The sequence below is a fragment of the Ovis aries genome, chromosome 11, assembly GCF_016772045.2.
Source record: "Ovis aries strain OAR_USU_Benz2616 breed Rambouillet chromosome 11, ARS-UI_Ramb_v3.0, whole genome shotgun sequence".
Lineage (NCBI taxonomy): Eukaryota > Metazoa > Chordata > Mammalia > Artiodactyla > Bovidae > Ovis > Ovis aries.
The window spans coordinates 62,058,757-62,085,307 of NC_056064.1; the positions used below are offsets into that span (position 1 = coordinate 62,058,757).

The window sequence follows — 26,551 nt, forward strand, 5'->3', positions numbered from 1 at the left end:
GAGGATGAACTTAATCAGTTTTCATGTTGGTGGAGAGGATGCTGAAGGGTTCTTGAGTGAGTCTCAGTCTTGGAAGAACCCACCTCGGCTGGGCCAGTGCTTGACGTCCAGGCGCCCCTCTGCGCAGGCAGACGGGATCAATCTCGAGGCTGAAAGCATCTAGGGCCCGCGTGTCCCGGAAGGTGCTCGCACGTGGCCCGGCTCAGACGCATGTGCTTCCAGGCGGCGGCCGGGGTCTTCTCAGTGGGTTCCTCTCCTCTGTGTTCTCCCCCGACTGGACATTCCCGCGTCCCGGGTGCCCCATGCCCGTGTGACCCCGCCAGCAGCTGGTAGCTCCCCTCCCCAGGCGTATCCCTTCCGCCCCCTCCACCCCTGACACCCAGAGCTCTCCCTGAGGGGAAGAGCTGTGTGCCCTCCCCCAGGGGCAGGCTGGCTCCACCCACGCACCTCCGTTGGCTGTTAGTGGGCTGTTCCAGGTGCCCGTGCAGGGGATTCTAGAGACGTGGGTGCAGTCCCTGGACCAGGAAGGTCCGCTGGAGGAGGAAATGGCAACCCACTCGTTTTCTTTTCTGGGAAACCCCACGGACAGAGGGGCCTGGCGGGCTACAGGCTGCAGGGTCAGAGAATGTTCCAGGACTGAGCGCACACAGGTGCGGGCGGTTCAGCCCGCTCCATCAGGAGCATCTCTCACACTCGGCGCGGTTGCCCCTGTGGAGCCCCTCCGAGCGATTCATGCTTTGCCTAATGTGGGCTGCCTTCTCCTCATGCCCTCGAACCCATCTGCCACATGGCTGTGTGTTTGTTGGTGTTTGTGTGCTCATCTCCCCCCGCCAGACCATCAGCCTCTGAGGTGAGAGAGGGCATCTTGTCTCCTGTCCCCAGTGCCTTGAATTTGTGCCTGAGATGTGTTGAGTGAGTGACGATGGTGATGGAAGGGTCCAGTGGGCACAGCATTGAGGAAAGCGACCCGGCTCTTCTCTGGCTGTGCCGGCTCTCCGCTGCGGTGCACAGGCTTCTGTGGCTGCGGCCTTAGCTGCCCTGCAGCCCGAGAGAGCTTAGCTCCCCAACCACAGTCCCTGCATTGGAAGACGGCTTCTTTACCCCGAACCAGCGGGGAAGCCCCAGAGAGGACTCAGGGTTGCACTGTGCTCCCGCATCCGAAATCTAAGCGAGTCTTACCGTCTTAGCCTTCTGTCTGAATCACATGGAAGGGATCCTGTTTTAGCCTATTTCATATAGCCATGTGACTTCTGGGATCCTTCAGAGAAACACACGTCCACCAAGAAGAGGTCAGTCTTCTCCAAGAGATGCGTCATTGCTTACAGCCTGACCGTGGTCCTAGTCCTGACCTCCCACGGTGGCAGAGCTAACCATCCAGTGTCCACCGGCTGCCGGGTGCTTCCTGTGGACGGTCCCTCCTGCAGGCCTCCCTGGGCGGGGCCTCAGACCCGGCTTTCCACGCTGAGCACTCTGGGTGCTTGTGGGCAGCATCGCGGCCAGGCTGGGGCAAGGGTCTCCTGTGTCGTTTCCTTAAGGCACCGTTTGCCTCTGTCGTAAGCAGCCCGGCCTCCAAGCTCAGAGTGACGTGGCTTCTCTCTCCTGCTGAGACGACCTCCAGTCCTCTTACAGGATTCTTTGTCGGCACGTCAGCCCTCCTTCCGCTTCGACTCCAGTGACCCCTGCCACAAAGAAGCATTTTTAAAGGTGGGGCTTGAATGCCTGCATCCCCAGGAAGAGGAGACAGATCCCTGCATCCCCAGGAAGAGAAGACAGATCACTGCATCCCCAGGAAGAGGAGACAGATCCCTGCATCCCCAGGAAGAGGAGACAGATCCCTGCATCCCCAGGAAGAGGAGACAGATCCCTGCATCCCCAGGAAGAGGAGACAGATCATTTGTGCAGCCTCTCTCAGGACCACCCCTGTAGCGTACAGGGACATTGACACTGACTGAGCCAGCCATTCTTGTGCGGGATTTTAACTGCTTCTAATTACAGGATTAGCATTTAAGCACAAGATTAATTGCCATGAAATTATTGCGAGCAACTTGATCATCTTCTAGGAAGTGAATGCCTTAGCCAAGGGAGGAGTCTCTTAGAGGCTTGAAAATGGTGTCGTTTTAATCACTTCCACTGAAACGTTCTTTTAACTCTTTGATGGGCAGAGATGTTACGAGGATCAGGATGGGAGAGGAATGTCCCTTCTGGTTCTGCACCAGAAGGTTGGGAAACTTCAATACCCTGTGCTGAGGAGTCATTTGGCTCCCCTCTGGAAATGTCCCCAAATGTGGAGACTTCTCCTCTCTTGATTCAGTGAATCTTCATGAGTGGGTGGTGGGAGTGCTCCACCAAGAAGCTCGAAGAGGCAGATCCTATCTTTGGCCCAATATTAGCCTATTCTGAAGAGCCCACGTTTCCCCACGTGTTCCGACGGACTCTGCAGGCAGCGGTGTGCGTGTGCTCCAGGCATCGGCATCGAAATGGGGCTGAGAAGCCTGAGTGTGTGCAGCTCAACTTCCAGGCACCTTCCTCCGCTGGGAAAGAACGCAGATTGCCTGAGAAGGCTGTGATTTGGCTCCTGGGGTTGTCCTAAAACATCCCTGTAGAATAGCGCGGGGCAGGGCCACCTGCGGGAAGCTCGCTCCCAGAGCGCCCAGGGACCCGCCTTCCCAAGAAGAACAGCGCCTGTGGCTGCCACCCACCCTCCGGGGCAATTAGCGCAGGGTTTATGGTTAATTAAAGACAGTCAGGGTCCCTTTTAAAATCAAAGCAGGCATTCTTTCCCCAGAATAATGAAGCGAGAGCAGATGCAAGGCAAACTTCCTATAGAAGTTTCCGAGGTGGGTTGCTGAAAGTGGGGAAAGTCATGGAGAGGAAGTGTGGCTTCACCAGCTTAGACCCGCTGGGCCGGGATGTCATGGAAGGAAACGCAGGCTTTGCTGAACAGCCGGGGTGGGGTGGGGGGTCGGGGGTCTCTTGTTCTGGAAAACTCGCTCACTGGCAGCTCTTCCCCTTGGGGAAGTCTCTCTGCAGCTGGGTGTCCATGGGCTGGGACTAGGGCTGCAGGACACGGGCATCGTTTTGGCTGTCCCCTCGCATCTCACGGGCAGCCTGGGCGACCACACACAGGGGAGCCCAGAAGCCCAGAGGGAGCGTGTGCCAGTGGGTTCCCGTCAGCCTGTGCAGCCTCACGACCTCCTACTCACACGCCACCTCCCTGCCCGACCCCAGACGCCCCCTCAGCCCCCACCCCGAGAGACGGGGACCCTTGGTGATGCTCGGAACCTCAAGCTCCTGAAGGATTCCAGTTTGTTTTTGAAAAAGAAAAATTCCTCGGCATACATCAAATGAGTAACACTCCATTAAGGAAGGATACAGGAACTTATGTTTCCAGGATCATAAAGGTAATCTGATGCAAAGAGCTGACTCACTGGTAAAGACCCCGATGCTGGGAAAGATTGAGGGCTGGAGGTGAAGGGGACGACACAGAGTGGGATGGTTGGATGGCGTCACTGACTCAACGGACATGAGTTCGAGCAAGCTCAAGGAAATGGTGAAGGACTGGGAAGCCTGGGGTGCTGCAGTCCACGGGGTCGCAAAGCACTGGCCCGACTTAGCGGCTGAACGACAGTGAGAACAGCCCCAGCCGAGTCTGAGCAGCAGATGCCTTCAAGGGGTGTCTTGGTTGCAGTGGCGGACGTTCCCACTAACAGAAGTGCTTGGGTCGAAGAGGAGAGGAGGGTCCCCCCACCACCCCCGCGGCCCGGGCAGAGGCTCCGAGGAGCAGAGTTTGAAAGGCACGGACGTGGTCCAGCCCTTTTCTGTTATGTTTATGAAAACCAAGGCTTAGAGAGGGAGTGGGACTATTCGGTGGGGTTTGGGGTTGTGACGGACAAAACTCAATTCCAACCCACTCTTAGAAAAAAGAGATTTCCCCCGAGAAACTGGGTCTCTTGCGTAGCTCGTAGGCGGGGGCGCCCTGGGACCCCGGGGACGCCGGAGGCAGAGGCGGGCCCTGCTCGCCCGCCCTTCCCCAGCTGCTTCTGTCTTTCATGGCAAGCTAGGCTGCTTCCGCTCTGCGGGAACCGTGGCCCCGTGTCTGCCTCTGACAGCTCCGTCTCTCCTGCGGCGTCGAGCGTGAATCCGCGGGGCCCAGGGAAGGCTGTGTTGGCTCGTGGTAGGTTAAGTGCCCCCTCTGTGCCCTGGACCCTGGCTGCCGGGCGGGGCTTATCGGAGGGCAGTTGATGTGTGTGGGAAAGGGGGTGATGCTGAGCAAACAGAGTGACAGGTAGCACCACGCTTCACCAGCCAGGGTCGTGCAGAAGGGTGGTCGGGGGTGGGATGGGGGTGAGAACAGGGTCTTGGGCTTTGAGGCCTTTTCCTTTGATCTTGTTGCCTGTGTGTGAAATCACTGAAGAGCAGAGACGATGTCTAGGCTTCAATATGAAACCTGTTCATGACTCACAAGTCCCTTTGGAACAAATGAACGTATTCCCAGCCTGGCTGGTCTCCAGGGACAGTCAAGGATAAAGAAAATGTTTGGACTCAGCCATGTTTGTCCAACCCTGCCACCTGGCACTTTGATCACCCCTTTTATTCAGCAGCCATGGAGCAGCGTGGAGAAGGCGGTGGCACCCACTCCAGTCCTCTTGGCTGGAGAACCCCAGGGACGGGGGAGCTTGGTGGGCTGCAGTCCATGGGGTCTCGAAGAGTCGGACACAACTGAGCGACTTCACTTTCACTTTTCTCTTTCATGCATTGGAGAAGGAAATGGCAGCCCACTCCAGTGTTCTTGCCTGGAGAATCCCAGGGACCGGGGAGCCTGGTGAGCTGCCGTCTATGGGGTCGCACAGAGTCGGACACGACTGGAGCGACTGAGCAGCAGCAGCAGCACAGAGCAGCGCTCCGGGCCGTGTGTCCGTGGTCCTGATGGAGAGGAGACCCTGTGACGCTGGTACCCTCTGAGTCGGCCCCCTTAGGATAGGAGACCCTGTGATGCTGGTACCCGCTGAGTCGGCCCCCTTAGGATGCAGGACGAGTCTCCCAGGAAGCACGGAGACTTGTGCTTGGGGCTGAGACCCGGACGAAGCCCCCTCGCCCGCACTGTGGGCTGCTTGGCAGCACGGTCTGCAGGCCGAGTGGGTCTCCAGGTCCTGGCGGCTCTGCCCCTCTCACTCCCGCAGCTTTGCTTTCATGGAGAGTTCCAGCTGCGAGAGCAAACAGCTGGAGACATGCTAACAATGGCTCCGTGTCTTAGCTTCTCTCCGAGAAACACCAAGCTACCTGGCTTCCCTCCAGCCGGGGAAAGAAAAACGAGGCACATTTTCCCTGCGAGTCAACCCATCAGGCTCCCCCCACGGTCAGGAAAAGGACGTGTCCCCTGCTTGGTGCGTAAACCGTGGCGACTTCCCTCGGGCAGCAGTTGCCCTCGCCTGGCCCTCCCCGAGCCCTTAGGCCTCAGATGCCCACCTCCTAGAGCCCCGTGGGGGCAGACCCTTCCCGCCTGCGTCTCTGGACTGAGGGCGCTGGCTCTCTGGCCTCCCACCCGCTTAACCTCCGCGTGCCTCACTGCTGTGCGGAGGTGGTGGTGGTGGAGGCGCCACGGCTCAGTGGTGTGTAAAGAGCTTGGCTATTTTGCCGGATTAAAAGTTTTCCATCCAAGATCCTTGGCCCCTAGTCTTGCCTTTTTTTCGGAATTAATTTAGCCTCAAGTAGGCTCGATGCATGTGGTCGCCTTGGGAAGTTCCAAAGTGTTGACAGATGGGCTAAGTTAGAGAATGATCCCAAAGGTAGTGAGAGCATCCGGGGTTGTTTTTTTAACTGTGGTGGAGGCGACCAGAGGCTCTGCCGGGTGAAAAGCTCGTAGCCCTGACCTGGGGAGTCTAGCTAATGTTTATCTTCGGCTTTGTATTCTCAGATTAAAGATCGTGGTGGTAGCACAGATGGAAGGGCCTCGGGGAGACGGCTCGTTGCTAAGGCCTTTGTCTCCTAAGGCTCTTGTGTTCCAGAGGCAAATACTGGTCCGAGCTCCCCAGTAGCACCTGAGGGACACGTCCCTGAGAGCATCATTTTGAGACCATTTCTGGGAACCAGGAGTGTGTGGGAGCATCATCAATCCCTCCGGTGATGGGATCACCCTGTGGACAGCAAGGCCCTCTCCTTCTGGCAGGACCATCGCTGGCCAAGCAGGTGTCACGGGTGATGCTCAGCATCGAATTCCTGATGGGGGAGCCCTGCAAAGGCCTCCTGAACATGGGGCTCCCCCGGATGAACCAGCAAGAGCAAATCCTGCTCAGAGCCTTGGGTAAAGGTGACGGAGAGGAGGCTGGTTTCACTGGGCCTGGTCTCTCGCGGGTTCGGCTGCTTCAGGGTGAAGAGAGAGACAGGAGCAATAAATGCCCCCATCTCTGCCGCACTGGTGTCGGTGCTTATGGTTCTATTAGCAGCTGCCTGGGAGCCAGGCCCGACTTAATTTAATTTAATCTCCTTGGTTATTTTCAGCTCAGCTCAGTCTATTTTCAGCCCAGATGGAGGGGAAGTCATCAGATGGAGGGGGTGGCTGGGGAAGGGGCAGGGGGCTGCCTTCCATGCCCCACAGCCCAGTGGCTCAGGCTTGACCCCTCCTTTCGAGGAGGCGGGTCCCTGATCAGGTTCTGGTCCTCATCGAGTTCCTCTCTGAGCCATCACCTTGTTGTTCTGAGTAACCGTGAACACTGAGAATAAGGGACGGAAATTTACCCGGTGACCAGGGAAAGGGCAGCTGAAGAGGAATCGCCCTCAGTGCCCCCGAACACCCAAGGCTGTGTCACAACGTACTGGAAGTCTCCAGCAGTTTACGTGCAGGCTGGGGCTCCTCTGGCAGCCCAGTGGTTACCACTCTGGGCTCCCAATGCAGAGGGCACGGGTTCAATCCCTGGTCAGGGAACTAGATGCCACATGGCAAAAAAAAAAAAAATACAGGCTTGTTGCAAGGATTAGCAGAGTCGAATATGACAGGAGAAAAGGCCTCTGATCAACAGAGCAGAAGCCACGTGACTGGAGAAAGATGGCTCATTTCAGAATGTGGTTCGGAGAGTTGTCTAAACATTTGGAAGAAAAAAATTAGGAAAGCTCACACTGTACACCAAAATAAATTTCCGATGGATTTAAAAGTTAAATATATTAAAAAAAAGAAAAAGACAGGATAATTGAAGAAAACTTAAGTGAAATTTGGCTTATCTCAGGAAAGCCAAGGATTTTCTGAATGTGAAAGAAACGGAGGGAGTCAAAAAGGAAATGCCTGGCAGACGCAGCGTGAAGCCTGGAGCTCTGTGTTGCTGGGAGCTTGGGGAGTGAGAGCGAAAGGGAGTTTGCAGCACACGGGACAGAGGGCCTTCGTCACTCCTTCCCGTCTGAAGCGCTCCTGTGACCTGGTAGGAAAATGCTTTACCACCCTATAGGGAGCTTGGACAAGGACGAAATCAAAGGAAAAGAAGCACTAACATAGCAGGGGCAAGATAGTCAAGCCTCAAAAATGATCAAGGAAGCCACAGTTCCAAGGTTATTTTTAAGTTTTATCCCCACACCCTTCATAGAGCTTTGATACGACTTCTCGGGGAGTAATTTGGCAATGCACATCAGAGTCGTGAACGGTTTTACCCCCTCCGGTCCACTGCTAATAATAACGTGTATCCTGAGGGAAAACAGAATTTCAGATGGATGTTGACGCGGGAAGATGATCCGTTGCCACGTGATTTACACAAAGGGGAAGAATTTTAATCTACGTAGATGGCCTTGAAACAGGGAATTGATAAAATAGATTATGAGATAGCTAGAAAATGGGATGCCAGCCCTCTAACATGTTTTCAAAACATACCTTGTTGTGTCCTAAAGGCAAGTTCCTAAACTGCGCTCTTTGGGAATTCCCTGGCGGTCCCCCGGTGAGGACTCCATGCTTTCACTGCCGAGGGCCCAGGTTCAATCCCTGGTCAGGGAACTAAGATCCTATAAGCCGTGTGGTGTGGCCAAAAAAAAAAAATTAAAAACCAAACCAAAACAAACAAAAAACCCCTCTGTTCCTAGACACGAACTCTATAAAAATAAATATTCCGGTGTAGATAAATGCAGAGCAAAGTGCCTGGCGGTAAGAGCAGCTCTCTTACAGCAGAAGCTTAGGTGGTTTTCCTTTTCTTCTTAATACCTTTATGTTTTTAGCTTTTGAATGATGAGTATATCCATTCCTCTCATAATAAGAAAAAGAAGTCTTTCTTAAGAGCTGCTTCTTGTTTATACAGAATCGTGTGGGCTCCCATAACCTGAAAAATATTATTGCTCCAACAACCAGATTCCATTTCCTCTTGCAACTTTAAGGTCATAGAACTTTAATAGAAATTGTTATTTTCCACTCACTGGAAGAGGAAAAGTAGTGAAATATTTATGATTCTTGTCCAAGGACCAAAAGTTGCTTTTTCTCACCTCAGACCAAATTCTTGTAAGTTCTCTCATTCGTTTACAGGATTTTGGTGGTAGAGTTGCTGACTCAAGTTTTTTTCTGGTCTGGGGATGGCACTGGATTTCCTGGGACAGAAATTACATTCTTATCATCAGAGCATGGGCCTCACCGGTGAGACAGAGGGCTAACTGCATCGGCCCTGGCTCTGGAGAGGGGCGGGGAGGGCTGAGCGGGTGGGCGTTCCCGTTGCCTTTTTCCCTCACCTTCGTCTTTGGCCGTAAAGAAGCAAAGATGACGAAATGTATGGGCAGCATATTCTTAGCACGCACGTGTGACCAAGTGGCTTCAGTCGTGTCCAGCCCTTGCGACCCCATTGTAGCCCACCAGGGTCCTCTGTCCACAGGATTCTGAGGCAAAAGCACTGCAGTGGGTTGCCATTTCCTCCTCCAAGAGATCTTTCCAACCCAGAGATCAACCCCGGTCTCCTGCGGCGCCTGCACTGCAGGCGGGTTCTTCTGCCACTGAGCCACAGGACGTGGAGGAGATCAAATCCAGAATGCTGGAGGTGTCGACACAGACGGTGTCAGCAGACAGCACGTGTAATCGGATCAGATGGAGCAGAGAGACAGCATCAGGGGCCCAGGCTGTTCTGAGTCCTGGTCCATCGTTACTGAGTCAAAAACTGCTCCTTGTGGCCAATGCCACCTTGCATTTTATTTCCCGAAATCCAGAGAAGTTCTGTACGGGACTTCCCTTCCCCAAGCGAGAGGGGTCCTTTCCGGCTTGTTTCCCCTGAAAGCTGGGGCCGTGTCATGTGCTTTAAACCTCTGTGGGCCCAGTGACCCTTCCTTCCGAGCAGTTAACATTTTCTAAAACATACCGCCTGCTTTGCACCCGACTTTATTCTCCACTGAGAAGGCCTGTGAGGCTTTTCCTTGTCCGAGAGTCCCTCCGAATGGACGCTTTATGAACTGCAGCCGGAGACGCGTTGTTCACCAGCTCTCCAGTCAGCTGTAGTTTCTCAGCCCAGAGAATCGCTGGGTCTCTCGTGGGTCTGGACCAGGTGCGGAGAGACGCCCCACCAGGTGGGGCCTGGAGCTGCCCCTAGACTTGAAGCTCCAGTGGGCCGGGCGAGCGGGGAGGGGAGGTTGGAGATGACGGGTCTGGCGCCAAGGTCCAGGCTGCAGCCCGGGAGGGCTGGGGAAGGGGCAGGTCCCTGCTGGCCAAGGACAGGGCAGGGTGAACCCAGATAGGTGGAGGGCGTGGAGGCTCGGGGGTCAGGACGCAGCTCCCGAGCTTGTGTCACGAGCCGCGGTCGGCCGCAGGGGTTCAGAGTCATCAGCGTCAGAGCGGGGGCTCCTTGGTGGGGGCTGAGCGCCGGGGCCCAGGCAAGTACCGAGCACACTGTGCTGGGTGCGGTTAGTTGTTTGACACGCTCAGTGACCAGCCTGTCGGGGCCAGGCCGCGTCCCTGGGTGCGTGTGGGACCGAGCCTGGAGCGTCCCCAGAACCGAGACAGAACGTTTCGGTAGCAGAGCACACAGCCCATTGCCCTCGTTTCTCGGTTGGGCGCCTCCAAGATACGATGCCACTCAAGCCTCAGAAATTCTCTCTGTTCTAAAGCCACAGTGATGTGACTTAGCATCTCCTGGGCCACCTGCTGGTGACCAGACCTGTGAGCCCCCGCCCTCGGCTCCCTGCCGCCTCTAGCTCCATCGCGCCTTCCAGCAGATCGAGCCTGGCCCCTTGGGGTGCCCACACGCCCATGGAGAACTGGGGGCTCAGCGGGCAACCCTCCCCTCAGAGGCCTCCCGTCTAGGAGCTGCCCTGGCCGGTCCTCACTGCCCGTCGCAGGGGCTGCCCTAGACCCCTGCCCACCCACAGGTGGACGCTCCCTCCTGCGTAGACCCTGGTCCTGAAGGGCGTGGAGAAAGGAGGGTCCCTCCGTCCTTGAGGGCGGGGCGCTGAAGGCACACAGCCTGGGGCCCGCAGGCGCCCAAAGGTTGTCATAGAAACCGCAGACCTGTGCTCCAGGAGCTCGTGGCTTAAAGAGGAGGAGGACTCTGCCCAGAGCACCCTCAGGGGCCATGTCGCCCGGCAGTGTGGACACCTGTGGGCGCTGGGAGGGGACCCAGGTGCTTTGCCCTCTGTGCCTGGGCCTGGTGCCAGTCGAGGTGTCCCAGGCCCTGCCTACCAGGTGACCTTCTGAGCCACCCGCCGGCCTGGGGCCTGGCTGGTTCTGACCCTTCCCGGGCCCGAACTCGCCCGTCCATCCCTCCTGCGACCCCCACGCTGGCCAGGGCTCGTCTCTCTGGTGGCTGGAGAGGCTTGACTCAGAACCAGCCCCCCTCGGCGCCATGCCCACTGCTAGACAGCTTGGCTGCCCCCACAGCGTCTCGTGCCAGGGACGCTGGGTGAACCCTGCTGTTGCGGAAGCAGCCTGCGTCCCCCACCGGCTGCATTGCGGCAGTCCTGGCTCCTGGAGCAGAACCCCCTCCCCTAGGACGCGGCTCCGCCTCCCGCGGCTCCTCCTCCCGTGGCGTCCTCAGAGGAGCTAAAGGGGCGGCGGGGACAGGCCTTGGGGACATGGCGTCCTCCCGGCCCACACGGGGAGCCCCATTTGGGGCGGTGAGGGCCGAGCCCCAGGAGCTCTGAGAGTCATCTTGTTTGGCCCAAGGGTCTTGGCCTACGTGGTGAAGGGATGAATCTGGAGGAGGGCGGATGTTCCCGGTTAATACCAGGTGGACCCTCAGTCCCGTCACAGGCGTCCTGATGAGAGAGGTGTGGTGGGGGGCTCTGACACACAGGAGAGGCGGCCTGGGGCCTGAGCAGAGGCTGGAGAGACGTGGCCGCCAGCCCGGTGAGGCTGCGAGATGCAGGGCAGGTTCTTCCCTGGAGCCTCTGGCCAGAACCTGGTCCTGCCAGCACTTTGAGGTTTTCATTTTCCACTTTTAGTTTTATTTTTTTTTAACACCAAAACTGTTCTGTATTGGGGTTTGGCCAATCAACAATATGACAGCTTCCGATGCACAGTCAGGGACTCAGCCATCCAACTCCCCTCCCACCCAGGCTGGCAGACGGCATGGAGCAGAGTCCCCTCTGCTGTATAGCAGGTTTTCCAGCACCTTGATTTTATCCCGGTAATTCTGACATTGGCCTCCAGACCTGTGGGAATAAATCTTTGTTATTTTAAGCCACCGAGTTTGTAGTCACGTGTCCCAGCAGCCACAGGAAGCTGATCCTGCTGGACCCACAGGACAAGGACACCTGCGTCCTGATGGTGGGAGCAGGGGAAGCTGGAGGTCATCCCTGCCCTCCTCCAAGGCAGGACGTTCTTCCCCGCACCCCACTCACTGTGGGCGGGGGCGGGGTTGGAGGAGCCTGCCCCGCCACCGGACCGCAACCTCTTATGGACCAGAGCTCCCCTCTCACCCCATTCACTGTGCTTCTCCAGCATGAGGCTGGTGGATGCTTATTGGGCTGGAAAAAAGAAAATGAAAATACAGCCCGCCCGCCAGGCTCTCATGGTGCACACGAGGGATATTTCAAGGGTTATTGGCATGGGCGGGGCGGGGGGGGCACTGAACACGATTTGGATGCGCGTCATCCTGCTTTGTTGAATGTCATTCACCCTCATTCCAGGATTTGTTTTTGTGATCTTAAAAACATCTCTGCCTTTGAGCACAGTTACCCAGCTCGTGGCACACCCACGGCAGCTGTCTCTCCTCCCTGTGTTTTCCCGGTGCCGTTTGTCCTAGAATTAGCGTCGCACACAAAGCTTCACTCCTGCGTGTGCGTGGGCACAGCGCCTGTGGCCTCCTGGGCCAGGAGCAACGGATGCTCTCGGGCCCGAGTCTTGGTGACGTGTCATCTCATGGGGTCCGGGCACCAGCCTGTCGCTTCGTAAGCTGATATCAGCCGGTCCCTGAGGCCCTGCTGTAGAGATTACTTGGCAACCAGAACACCCCAACCACTGAATGATTTTAGAATCGCACCCCTGAGAAAGAAGGCTGAGCACTGAATAACTGATGCTTGTGAACTGTGGTGTGGAGAAGACTCTTGAGAGTCCCTTGGACTGCAAGGAGATCCAAACAGTCCATCCTAAAGGAGGTCAGTCCTGGGTGTTCATTGGAAGAACTGATGTTGAAGCTGAAACTCCAATACTCTGGCCACCTGATGTGAAGAGCTGGCTCATTGGAAAAGACCCTGATGCTGGGAAAGATTGGGGGCAGGAGGAGAAGGGGACGGCAGGATGAGATGGTTGGACGGCATCACCGACTCGATGGACATGGGTTTGGGTGGACTCTGGGGGTTGGTTATGGACAGGGAGGCCTGGCGTGCTGCGGTTCATGGGGTCGTAAAGAGTCAGACACGACTGAGGACTGGACTGAACTGGCCACTGCACTCACACCTCTCAGGTGGAGTGAGCCCTTGGGCCCCTCCTGTTCTCCACGGGAGCGCTTCGTTTTTAAGCCTGAATTTGTCGTCTCTTGTGATGCTCGGGGTGCTTTTTAGGCGAGCAGACCTCCTGTAGACCTGGGTCACGCTTCCCGGGCGGTCAGGGCCCCTGGAGCCTGTCTCAGTGAAGACCGAGCTCGGGCGGCGGCCGAGGCTGGGACTCCCGTCCAGGGTGCGCGCGAGCTCACGTCCTGCCGTCTGTTCTCTCCCGCCTCCAAGCCGCCGACAGCAGAGGGTGCTGTGCCTGCGTGCCTCGTCTCCTGCTCCGGCCCTCCGTGCCGCGGGAGCCACGGCCCTGCTGGCTGATCTGCAGGAAGCGCCCGCGGCTCGTGAGCTGCAGCTCCCAGCACTCGGGGTGACAGGACGGAGGTCTGTCTGGGAAGCGGGTCACGGGGCGGCCGGGCCGGGCGCCTGCTTCTGTCCTGTGCGCTCTCGGCTGCGCGGGGTTAGGTGCTGTCTTGTGGGAGAGTGGCTGGAGGGGCCGGTGGAGCATGAGGGACACACGGCCGGCTGCTCTGTGGCGGTCACTCTGGGCCGGCCCGCCGCCCCTCGGACACTGAGCAGGTCACTAGAGCGTGGCCACACGGGCACCTTCCCGTGCTACGGCTTCTGGGCAAGGGCGGTGCCAGCCCTTGGCGGGTCTGCAGGCGCCCACGCAGCGCTCGTCTCTGCCCTCTGCCCTCGGGGCCCCACCTGAACACCCGGTGTCTTTAGCGCCTTTCACCTGTGCCCCCCCCCCCCCCCACCGCCCACCGCCCACACTGGCACCGTCTTCTGAAATTCTTCTAAATTTCTCCTTTGACAGTCACACTAACCGTCTGTTGATGGGCTGGAGAGTGGATCTTGCCAGCTTCCCCACAGTACCACCTGGAAGCCCTCTCCCTCCGCCCAGTTGTGACTCGGTTGGTGAAGCCAAGGCTGCCGTCCAGGGGCCTCGCTGTGAGAGCTGCTGGGCTGAGTCTGGCCCCAGGGAGATGTGTCCCTGTGGCGTCCAGCTGACTGGGGGCCCCAGAGCTTTTAGCTGCGCTGAGCGGGAGAGTGAGGAAGGCCCCCGGGCATGGTGGACGTGGCCGTGGTCCCTTCTTGTCAGACCGACGGGTGATTGACAGGTGCCGGCGTCGGCCCTCCCGCACAGGCGCCTCCATCGGCTGCTCCGCGGAGCTGCCCCTCTGCGGGCGACGCAGCCTTGTCTCCACTTTAGTTTCCATTTGCTTCTCCATCTCGAGTGGGCACTGGGGCCACCCAGGGTCTTGGGAAAGGCTTCTGAGTCTTCCCCCTGGGTCAGCCCCCCTCCCATGCGGTCCTCATGCACAGCGGGTTAGAAGCCACCAGCCTCTACAGAGGAAAGAGACGACTTCTTGTAGGGTTCCAGTGTCGCCATGTGTGGGCTAGCCTGCTGGCTGCTCAGGCGGGAGGCCGACCAGCTCTCCCGGCTGGGGGTGGTGGTGGGGAGGGTGTTAGGATGCAGGTTCTGCTTCCTCAGGTTTGGGCGGCAACCCCGGTGTCACAGATGCTGCTGGACCAGGCCAGTGCTGAGTCTCCAGGCTTGACCGCTGGGTCCCCCAGGCCCACTGTCCGCGGTGGGCAGTGGCAGCGGGCAGCTTCTCCCGTGGCGAGGGTCAGAGCCTCCTCCCCCGCTTCAGCACCGTCGTGCCGTCTCTCGATTGGCCGGGTCCGATGCGGGTCGCTCCACAGTGTGGGCAGTTCTCCTTTTGCAACCTGGGATCTTTCTTCTTCTCTCTTTGCAGTACGAGACGCGAAAAACCTAATCCCTATGGATCCGAATGGGCTTTCAGATCCCTATGTGAAGCTGAAGCTTATTCCTGACCCCAAGAACGAGAGCAAACAAAAAACCAAAACCATCCGCTCCACGTTGAACCCCCAGTGGAATGAGACCTTCACGTTGTGAGTTGAACCCCTCTTCCTGATGTATTTCCTCCTTCACATTATGAGCAGGAATGAGCTGGGCTTATTATAAACGTCTTTAAACATCCATTCATCCCTAAGCTCTTCTCCCACGGCTGCTGGCGGCGTAGCTGCGGTCACCCTTGGTTGATGGATAGAAACTCAGTTTACCAAGACTTATACGTAATACCCCAAGTTACCATCAGTAACTCCTGTACAAAAAATTCTCTCACATTTCAGATGTAAGAGCAAGCCCTCCTGGTTGACTTCGGTTTTTTGGGGGGTGGTTAGAGGAGGCTGTAGATAAGAGTTTGAACAATAGTTTTTAAAACAAGGAAGAAGTGAGTAGCCATCGAAGCCGATGTTGCCACTGAAATGAGAAGGTTGTCTTTCCATCTAAGCAGGGAAGACTTTCTGGGGAAGGCGACATTTAATGTGGGCCTGAAAGGAGTGGAAAGATTTTGGAGACAGAGATGGGAGGGGGGAGAGAAGGGAGGAAAGGCTGGGGAGTGGAGGCCTGAGTAAGTCAGGAGCAAGAAGGCTGTGAGCACAGCTGAGCACAAGCAAGGGGCCCTCTCTGCGAATGAGGACACAGGAAGCACTTGTCTGCCACACCCAGACGTAGCTGTCTAGGGTAGAGACCAGAGGCTGTCCGGCCTGCTCTGGGAGGGGCTGGACCGTAAATGGTTTAGGCCTTATGGGTCATCCAGTCTCTGTTGCAGGTACTGTTCTGGATTCTGACCTGCCATAGCCAAATGTGTCCAGACAAACAGCCATGACTGTTTCAATAAAACTTTATTTACACACACAAGCAGTGGGCCTGACTTGCTCATGGCTCATGGCTTGCTAACCTCTTGTCGAGAGCTTTGGTTACCGAGGGGCTGGCACTTTGTTGATGACGGAGAGCCACAGGAAGAGAACTGAATATGCTGTTTCCTTAATCTCAGATTCAGACCTCGAGCCTGTGGTATCACCCCTTAAACCACAGTCAAGATAACCCCTGCGTACGTGTTCTTTGACAGCAAATTAAAACCTTCTGATAAAGACCGGCGGCTGTCCGTGGAGATCTGGGACTGGGATCGAACTACACGGAACGACTTCATGGGGTCCCTTTCCTTTGGGGTCTCGGAGCTGATGAAGATGCCGGCCAGCGGATGGTGAGGAAGGCTGAGTGTGTCTGTGTGAGCCAAAAGTTAATTGTCTCAAAACATTAGCGCTCTCAGAGATTCAGAAGACGAGCGGGCTTAAGTCCAGAGGGACCATTGTGTGTGAAGTTTCCTGGGTCCTGGCTCCCCAGTGAACGCATTTCAGAACCAGCTGGACTGGAGCCTGGGGGTGGGGGTGGTGTTGAACCCGGTCTTGCCGGCACGGTCTCACCCTCCTCTGCCCCGTGTCTCTGAAGGTACAAGCTGCTGAACCAAGAGGAGGGTGAGTACTACAACGTGCCGATCCCTGAAGGCGACGAGGAAGGCAACGTGGAGCTCAGGCAGAAATTCGAGGTGAGACCAGCAGCGTGAGTGAACCATCTTTCTGTTCAGAAAGTCTCACTTCAGGAAGGGCCAGATTGTTGTGGTCACTGGGCTGGAAGGCAAAAGTCATTTGAATGTTAATCTTTGTCCTTATCTAAAGGCATAGATGTCGCGTCATTGCCTTGCTTTGCAGGCTGTTGACACTCTGGCTGTTATCCTTAGAGCCCGGAGACTGGGAACAGCCCTGCAGAGAGGGGCTGGTTCCTGCGCAGGGAGCCGGTCTGGCGTCAGCGGGGAGATGGGCAGGCCCGAGGCTTCTCCAGGCGGCAGCGTCCTTGGGTGTGACTGGCGGGCCAGCATCTTCCTTTCCTCTGCAGATCTCTAGGAAGGGAGCTCCTTCTCCACACCCCGGTGCGCGCCGCCTTCTGCCCCGGTGGTGTCCTCTGAGAGAGGTGTCCTCCCTCTCTTCCCTCCTCCCCTGTTCACCCCGCTTCTCTCTCCTCACCTGACGTCTCAGCTCTTAATGCAGTTTCTGCTCCAAGCACCTGCCTCACACTCCATTTCTTGCCATTTCTCCAGTCACCTGTGTGTTGGTTGTTCGAAGGACCCATGTAGCTGATTGTCTCAGCACCAGGCTCACAGGGGCTTCCTTGGGGGCTCAGACGGTAAAGAATCCGCCTGCAGTGCAGGAGACAGGGGTCGATCCCTGGGTCAGAAAGATCCCCTGGAGGAGGGCATGGCAGCCCATTCCAGTATTCTTGCCTGGAGAATCCTGTGGACAGAGGAGTCTGGCAGGCTGCCGTCCACGGGGTCGCAGAGAGTTGGACACGACTGAGCATCCGAGCAGTCACACACACCTGACTCGTTACCTGTGAAGCTTCCTCTTCCTCGGGCAGCTCCCAGGCCCTGAGATGTTCCGATGTGCACGCACATGTGGGCACAGAGACCCTGCACGGCCGGCGCCCTTGGGTCCCTCCTCCTGCCGTTGTTTCTTCTCCCAAATATATTCCGTCCCGAAGAAGCGAACAGGTCATACCTGCCGGTTGGAACGGGTTCTGAAGGATGTAAAACACAGAATGTTCTCGGTGGTCTGGCACTGCTGTCATCGTTCAGTTGCTCGGTCGTGTCCGACTCTGCGACCCCGGGGACTGCAACACGCCAGGCTCCTCTGTCCTTCGCTGTCTCCAGGAGCTTGCTCAAATTCAGGTGCGTTGAGCTGATAACGCCATCCAGCCATCTCATCCTCTGTTGCCCCCTTCTCCCCGCTACCTCAATCTTTCCCAGCATCACGGCCTTTTCCAGTGAGTCAGCTCTTCGCATCAGGTGGCCAAAGTATTGGAGCTTTAGCTTCAGCATCAGTCCTTCCAGTGAATATTCAGGGTCGATTTCCTTTAAGATGGACTGGTTGGATCTCCTTGCAGTCCAGGCGACTCTCAAGAGTCTTCTCCAGCACCACAGTTCTAAAGCATCAGTTCTGCTGGGTTCAGCCTTCTTTGTGGTCCCACTGATCACTGACATCTGGTTAGGAGGCTGCTGACGGCAGGCACTTGTGAGCAGGGCCTGGGCGCCATCGGGAGCGTGGAGGACGGGTCTGGAGGGCGCTCTGTGGGCCCGTGGGTCTGGAGGGCGCTCTGCGGGCTGTGGGTCTGGAGGCCCACACACCACTAGCAGGACCGCCCCAGGGACTGCAGATGCCTGAGGGTCACAGGTGTGTCGGTTTCTGTTTATCCTGGGGAAACATTTTGAGATTATCCTTGTTATTAATGAACAAAATGTGATCCAGTTATGACGAGAGTTAAGGCGTTTAATCACTGCCCTTGAGACTCAGTTGCCAGGTTGTCTGTGGAAAGAAAGCAGGCATTCTCTGTTTATTGCTGTTGAAACTGGATTTTCCAAAAGCCTCCATTGTCTTTGAAGACGTTAGCTAATTCAGGATATTCTTCAGATGGGGGGAGAAAATGGTTCATTGGAGACCCCCAACAAAGTGTAGCTGTGTGTTGGTTTGATCAGGCCTGCCGGTGTTACCATGGAAACCTGAGTACTTTCCGATGACCTTTTGGACACAAAACAGAAAATCTGTGTGCCTCATTATGGACTCTGCTTTCTTCCCCCAGACGGCTTCCTTAATTACTTCCTGAGCTGTGTGATGTTCCGGGAGGGGTGGATCTGTAAAGTGCACATCAGTGGGAAGAGATTTGTTTTCCTCTTTGTGCGTCAGCTCTTAGAGGCAGAGCCTGAAACTGAAATGGGATGAGGCTTGGTGTTAGAAATCATTTTCTCATCCCTGTTGACGATGCTCGAACACTGCTCCTCAGCAGAGCAGACCCCAGGGCAGACTGAAGGACGCTGCACAGAATTTCTAACGTTCTGGGTGGGGGGAGGGCACGCGTTTATGTGACCGCACCGCGGCGTGTTTTCAGGGGTGCGCCGTGGGCTGCACCCGTCTCAGAACTCGCCTGTGCCCTGTGCTAAAGGCCCTCCCCTGTGTCTCAGGCTCGCCAACCCCTGCCCCGAACCTTACATCACCCTCCAGCCCTGTGCCCCCTTGCTGGGCACACCTGTCCTTGTGTTATCTCCACATGGATCCAGAGAGGAGCGTCAGGTCCTGCTGTGAAGGCTCTGGACTCTAAACTTTAGGCCCCATGAGGAATCCATGTCTCCCGGTCACTTGCCCGCATCGGGGAGGGTGCCTGAGCTCGTGTCTGAGGAGGGAAGCTGTCGGGGCTGAGTCTGCTCTGTAGCCCAGGGCCTGCCTCCGTTTACACAGCCAGGTGCCTCGAGCACTTGGGCGAACAAACCGATTCGTGCGATGAGCGTAGTCACGCCTGGAGATGAACCAGCTCCTTTCTCAGAAAGGGGGAATTCTGGAAATTTCCATGCAGTGAGCGCTGCACCTCCTCAGTGCCAAGTACCACCTGTGGGGATAGAGGCTTTAAACGGGGGCTCCCCTGCTGGCCCAGTGGCTAAGAATCCGCCTGCCAGTGTGGGGGACCCGGGTCAGTCCCTGGTCCGGGAGGATCCCACATGCTGTGGAGCAGCTGAGCCCGGGCCCTCCAGCCTGTGCTTTGCAGCGAGAGAAGCCTCCCCCGGAGACAGCCCGCCCATAGCTGGGGAGCAGCCCCCGCTCGCTGGAACCAGAGAAAGTTCTCAAGCAAAGACCCAGCACAGACAAAAATGAATGAAATTTCTTTTTTAAAAAAGACAGACTTCAGACTGGCTCCCGAGGACACAGCGAGCATGAACGGGTTGGAACCTGCCCCTGACTCCCCAGCGCGCGCAGGTGACATCCTGGCCTCACGGGAGGCAAGCAGGCCTCCTCCCAGCCCCCACCCCGCAGCTGACCCAGCTGGGCAGGGCTGACTGTGGCCTCCGCACGGTTCTTACTGGGGCCCGGCCCTCGCCTTCGGGAGGCCAACCTGTCCTCACTGCTGAGGAGACGTGGCTCGCTCGGCGGGGGCGGGGCCTTGGGGGCTGCAGGACAGGGCCCAGGAGCCTGAGGCCAGGAGCTTGGGGCCTGGCTTCGTTTCCAGTGATGGCTTTTGTTTCCGCGGATGAGGCCTCCTTTCCACTGAAGACCTGGGCCTCGGTTGTGCCCCTTCCCCAGGCGTCAGACCAACAGATGTGGCCGCAGAGCCTTGGACCAGGAGCTCAGCGAGTTCAGCAGCTGGCGTGCCTTCAGCAGTCATTGAAAACCAGCTCACTGGCGTTTGGGCTCCTACTCTGACCTTGTCCACCTTGAGTAGGGGTGTGCGTCATCCTGATCCCCACCCCAATCTGGGCTGCGGTCCAGGCAGGTTCCCTCCAGACTCTGGGACTGGCTGAGTCACTGCATAAGCCTTTCCTTTGATTTTTTTTAAAGCAATTTGGGCTGTTTTGTCATATCCAAGCTTGGAACAGCTTAGAGTTCTTTCTGGGTCCATTTAAGTCTAAGAATAACTGCCCAGTGACTGCATGGCAACTGTATAGAAGCTTCTCTGCTGGAGGATTTTTGCCTCCTATTCCAGGTGGAGGTGGGAGGTTCAGTTCAGTTCAGGTTAGTTACTCAGTCCTGTCCGACTCTTTGCAACTCCATGGACCACAGCATGCCAGGCCTCGCTGTCCATCACCAACCCCCAGAGTTCACCCAAATTCATGTCCATGGAGTCTGTGATGCCATCCAACCATCTCATCCTCTGTCATCCCCTTCTCCTCCTGCCCTCAATCTTTCCCAGCATCAGAGTCTTTTCAAATGAGTCAGTTCTTCGCATCAAATGGCCAAAGTATTGAAGCTTCAGGTTTAGCATTAGTCCTTCCAATGAACACCCAGGACTGATCTCCTTTAGGATGGGCTGGTTGGATCTCCTTGCAGTCCAAGGGACTCTTAAGAGTCTTCTCCAACACCACAGTTCAAAAGCATCAATTCTTCGGTGCTCAGCTTTCTTCACAGTCCAACTCTCACCCATACATGACTACTAGAAAAACCATAGCCTTCACTAGACGGACCTTTGTTGGCAAAGTAATGTCTCTGCTTTTGAATATGCTGTCTAGGTTGGTCATAACTTTCCTCCCAAGGAGTAAGCATCTTTTAATTTCATATCTGCAATCACCATCTGCAGTGATTTTGGAGCCCAAATAATAAAGTCTGACACTATTTCCACTGTTTCCCCATCTATTTCCCATGAAGCGATGGGACCAGATTCCATGATCTTCGTTTTCTGAATGTTGAGCTTTAAGCCAACTGTTTCACTCTCCTCTTTCACTTTCATCAAGAGGCTTTTTAGTTCCTCTTCACTTTCTGATATAAGGGTGGTGTCATCTGCATATCTGAGGTTATTGATATTTCTCCCGGCAATCTTGATTCCAGCTTGTGCTTCTTCCAGCCTACCATTTCTCGTGATATACTCTGGATATAAGTTAAATAAGCAGGGTGACAATATACAGCCTTGATGTACTCCTTTTCCTATTTGGAACCAGTCTGTTGTTCCATGTCCAGTTCTAACTGTTGCTTCCTGACCTGCATACAGATTTCTCAAGAGGCAGGTCAGGTGGTCTGGTATTCCCATCTCTTTCAGAATTTTCCACAGTTTATTGTGACCCACGCAGTCAAAGGTTTTGGCATAGTCAATAAAGCAGAAATAGATGTTTTTCTGGAACTCTCTTGCTTTTTCCATGATCCAGCAGATGTTGGCAATTTGATCCCTGGTTCCTCTGCCTTTTCTAAAACAAGCTTGAATATCTGGAAGTTCACGATTCACATATTGCTGAAGCCTGGCTTGAAGAATTTTGAGCATTACTTTACTAGTGTGTGAGATGAGTGCAATTGTGCGGTAGATTGAGCATTCTTTGGCATTGCCTTTCTTTGGGATTGGAATGAAAACTGACCTTTTCCAGTCCTGTGGCCACTGCTGAGTTTTGCAAATTTGCTGGCATATTGGGTGCAGCACTTTCACAGCATCATCTTTCAGGATCTGAAATAGCTCAACTGGAATTCCATCACCTCCACTAGCTTTGTTCATAGTGATGCTTTCTAAGGCCCACTTGACTTCACATTCCAGGATGTCTGGCTCTAGGTGAGTGATCACACCATCATGATTATCTGGGTCATGAAGATCTTTTTTGTACAGTTCTTCTGTGTATTCTTGCCACCTCTTCTTAATATCTTCTGCTTCTGTTAGGTCCAGACCATTTCTGTCCTTCATCGAGCCCATCTTTGCATGAAACGTTCCCTTGGTATCTCTGATTTTCTTGAAGAGATCTCTAGTCTTTCCCATTCTGTTGTTTTCTTCTATTTCTTTGCACTGATCACTGAGGAAGGCTTTCTTATCTCTCCTTGCTATTCTTTGGAACTCTGTATTTAGATGCTTATATCTTTCCTTTTCTCCTTTGCTTTTTGCTTCTCTTCTTTTCACAGCTGTTTGTAAGTCCTCCTCAGGCAGCCATTTTGCATTTTTGCATTTCTTTTCCATGGGGATGGTCTTGATCCCTGTCTCCTGTACAGTGTCATGAACCTCAGTCCATAGTTCATCAGGCACTCTATCTATCAGATCTAGGCCCTTAAATCTATTTCTCACTTCCACTGTATAATCATAAGAGATTTTATTTAGATCATACCTGAATGGTCTAGCGGTCCTCCCCACTTTCTTCAATTTGAGTCTGAATTTGGTAATAAGGAGTTCATGATCTGAGCCACAGTCAGCTCCCGGTCTTGTTTTGGTTGACTGTATAGAGCTTCTCCATCTTTGGCTGCAAAGAATATAATCAATCTGATTTCGGTGTTGACCATCTGGTGATTCCATGTGTAGAGTCTTCTCTTGTGTTGTTGGAAGAGGGTGTTTGCTATGACCAGTGCATTTTCTTGGCAAAACTCTATTAGCCTTTGCCCTGCTTCATTCTGCATTCCAAGGCCAAGTTTGCCTGTTACTCCAGGTGTTTCTTGACTTCCTACTTTTGCATTCCAGTCCCCTATAATGAGAAGGACATCTTTTTGGGATGTTAGTTCTAAAAGGTCTTGTTGGTCTTCATAGAACCATTCAACTTCAGCTTCTTCAGCATTCCTGGTTGGGGCATAGAGTTGGATTACCGTGATATTGAATGGTTTGCCTTGGAAACGAACAGAGAGGTCAGTCAGTCAGTTCAGTCGCTCAGTCATGTCCGACTCTTTGCGACCCCATGAATTGCAGCACACCAGGCCTCCCTGTCCATCACCAACTCCCGGAGTTCACCCAAACTCACCTCCATCAAGTCGGTGATGACATCCAGCCATCTCATCCTCTGTCGTACCCTTCTCCTCCTGCCCCCAATCCCTCCCCAGCATCAGGGTCTTTTCCAATGAGTCAACTCTTCACATCAGGTGGCCAAAGTATTGGAGTTTCTGCTTTAGCATCAGTCCTTCCAATAAACACCCAGGACTGATCTCTTTTAGGATGGACTGGTTGGATCTCCTTGCAGTCCAAGGGACTCTCAAGAGTCTTATCCAACACCACAGTTCAAAAGCATCAGTTCTTCGGTGCTCAGCTATTTTTTATAGTCCAACTCTCATATCCATACATGACCACTGGGAAAACCATAGCTTTGACTAGATGGACGTTTGTTAGCAAAGTAACATCTCTGCTTTTGAATATGCTATCTAGGTTGGTCATAACTTTCCTTCCAAGGAGTAAGCGTCTTTTAATTCTATGGCTGCAATCACCATCTGCAGTGATTTTGGAGCCCAAATAATAAAGTCTGACACTGTTTCCCCTGTTTCCCCATCTATTTCCCATGAAGTGATGGGACTGGATGCCATGATCTTCGTTTTCTGAAAAGCCAACTTTTCACTCTCCTCTTTTACTTTCATGAAGAGGCTTTTTAGCTCCTCTTCACTTTCTGCCATAAGGGTGGTGTCATCTGCATATCTGAGGTTATTGATATTTCTCCCGGCAATCTTGATTCCAGCTTGTGCTTCTTCCAGCCCAGCATTTCTCATGATGTACTCTGCATATAAGTTAAATAAGCACAGTGACAATATACAGCCTTGACGTACTCCTTTTCCTATCTGGAACCAGTCTGTTGTTCCATGTCCAGTTCTAACTGTTGCTTCCTGACCTGCATACAGATTTCTCAAGAGGCAGGTCAGGTGGTCTGATATGCCCATCTCTTTCAGAATTTTCCACAGTTTATCGTGATCCACACAGTCAAAGGCTTTGGCATAGTCAATAAAGCGGAAATAGATGTTTTTCTGGAACTCTCTTGCTTTTTCAATGATCCAGCAGATGTTAGGACCCTTCTAAAGCCATGCCATGTTCGTCTCAAGGCATCTCAGCCAATCTGGAGACCTCGGTGCCTCAAGGTCTCAAGCAGAGACATGCCGCTCCATCAGGAAGGTGCAGGAGACAGACAGGCTTACGTTTCCTCCACGGTTATTCCAACACCAGGATCTCAGTAAGGACAGTTTTGTTTCTCTTGTTCTCTTCAACCTGGATGTGGATTAAGATCTCTAGTCTAAAATAGAGCTTTGGGGGGTTGGAATAAAATGGCCTGTTTTGAGAATGACTGTAAGGAGACCTGTAATTGCAGATGTACAGGGCCGTGATTATAAGATGTACAGACGACAGTCGGTCCAGACCTGTCGGAGTGATGTGACGCTCACACGCTGCCCAGTATCCTGTCTTAGCGGGCAAAGCCTTCTGAGCACAAAGCATCATCCTTTCGTCTCTGCCGTCCTCTCTGCTCAGCAACAGGGCTGTTGTGACCCTTGCAGGCTGTGGGCTTCCCACTCAGAGAAGCAGCCCCCTCACAATTTCTCCCAGCAGCTGACCGCCCCCCACCACCACCCCGTGTGAACTTGAAGAATTAATCCCATGGCTGCCTGCATAGAATTCTCTGTTAAGATGCTCACACTAGTACTTGAAAAAGTCAAGTTATCCAATCATGATGGGTTAATTTAGGGAGAAGTTCAAGGTGAACGGAAGTACTGGTTAGCTGGCATCCGGTCAGCCAGAACTAGGCTAATCAGCTGCTTAACAGGTTTGTTTTTTGCCAGTAACCTTGGGCTCTCAAGATGCTGAGGAGCCTTCTGAATCAAGAAGTACATTTTGTTACAGGCAGTTCTGGTGGTAAGTGGGTGTGGTTTCACTTTCTTTTATGAATAGCAGCTATCTGTGCATAAAGTGACTGGTAACTGGCTATTGGGGCTTCTCCTGGAGCTTTCCAGGCGGCTCAGTGGTAAAGAATCTGCCTGCCAATGCAGGGGACGCAGGAGACCCAAGTTCGATCCCTGGGTCAGGAAGATACCCTGGTGGAGGAAATGGCAACCCCCTCCAGTGTTCTCGCCTGGAGAATCCCATGGGCAGAGGAGCCTGGCGGGCTACAGTCCATGGGGTCACACAGAGTCAGACACGAGTTAGCAACTAAACAGCAACTGGCTGTTCCTACACAGTTAACCAGGGCTCCTCCGCCCAGCACCCGCCCTGTGGGTTGGCGGAAGGCAGAGGGAGCCGTAAGCGTCTGAGTGTCAGGGAGCTGTTGCCGAGAGCCCTGTCGGGCCACAGATGCCAGAGGAGGAAGGGAGAGGGTCTTGGCCCCTGGTTTGACACAGTTCGTCGGGGTAAAGGCTGGTCCCTAGGCCTGCAGCCGGGAGCCCTGAGCGCTGCCCCCGTACCCCACACACACCCCTCCCCCTCCAGCCGGCCCCGTCTGTGCCCGTGACCCCCTCCCCGATCCCCCCGCCCCGTCTGTGCCCCCCGTCCCCCCGCCCCGTCTGTGATCCCCCGTCTGTGACCCCCACCCCGTCTGTGCCCCCCGTCCCCCCGCCCCGTCTGTGATCCCCCGTCTGTGACCCCCGCCCCGTCTGTGCCCCCCGTCCCCCCGCCCCGTCTGTGCCCCCCGTCCCCCCGGCCCCGTCTGTGCCCCCCGTCCCCCCGCCCCGTCTGTGATCCCCCATCTGTGATCCCCCGTCTGTGATCCCCCGTCTGTGACCCCCGCCCCGTCTGTGACCCCCGCCCCGTCTGTGATCCCCCGTCTGTGATCCCCCCGTCTGTGATCCCCCGTCTGTGCCCCCCGTCCCCCCGCCCCCGTCTGTGCCCCCCGTCCCCCCGCCCCCGTCTGTGATCCCCCATCTGTGATCCCCCGTCTGTGATCCCCCGTCTGTGCCCCCCCGCCCCGTCTGTGCCCCCCTGTCCCCCTGCCCTGTCTGTGATCCCCCGTCTGTGCCCCCCGTCCCCCCGCCCCCGTCTGTGATCCCCCCGTCTGTGCCCCCCCGCCCCGTCTGTGCCCCCTGTCCCCCTGCCCTGTCTGTGATCCCCCGTCTGTGACCCCCGCCCCGTCTGTGCCCCCCCGTCCCCCCGCCCCCGTCTGTGATCCCCCATCTGTGATCCCCCGTCTGTGACCCCCGCCCCGTCTGTGCCCCCCCGTCCCCCCGCCCCCGTCTGTGATCCCCCGTCTGTGCCCCCCGTCCCCCCGGCCCCGTCTGTGATCCCCCGTCTGTGACCCCCACCCCGTCTGTGCCCCCCGTCCCCCCGCCCCGTCTGTGATCCCCCGTCTGTGACCCCCACCCCGTCTGTGCCCCCCGTCCCCCCGCCCTGTCTGTGATCCCCCATCTGTGATCCCCCGTCTGTGATCCCCCGTCTGTGCCCCCCGTCCCCCCGCCCTGTCTGTGATCCCCCGTCTGTGACCCCCGCCCCGTCTGTGCCCCCCGTCCCCCCGCCCCGTCTGTGATCCCCCGTCTGTGACCCCCGCCCCGTCTGTGCCCCCCGTCCCCCCGCCCCGGCTGCGGCCGTGACCCCTCGCGGTGCTGCCCCCGGGCGCCTGGCCCTCCTCCTGCTCACCTCGCGGCT

General features: G+C 55.6%; 1 protein-coding gene across 3 annotated transcripts in view; it reads left to right on the forward strand.

Moving 5' to 3' along the window:
* Positions 1 to 26,551, forward strand: part of PRKCA (protein kinase C alpha) — a 288,858-nt gene that overhangs the window by 213,314 nt on the left and 48,993 nt on the right. For all 3 annotated transcript variants that reach the window (XM_060395901.1, XM_060395902.1, XM_060395903.1), the window contains 3 exons: positions 14,634 to 14,790; positions 15,813 to 15,947; positions 16,193 to 16,289. In XM_060395901.1, the coding sequence (XP_060251884.1) occupies positions 14,634 to 14,790; positions 15,813 to 15,947; positions 16,193 to 16,289 (389 nt within the window). The remainder of the gene's footprint in view (positions 1 to 14,633; positions 14,791 to 15,812; positions 15,948 to 16,192; positions 16,290 to 26,551) is intronic.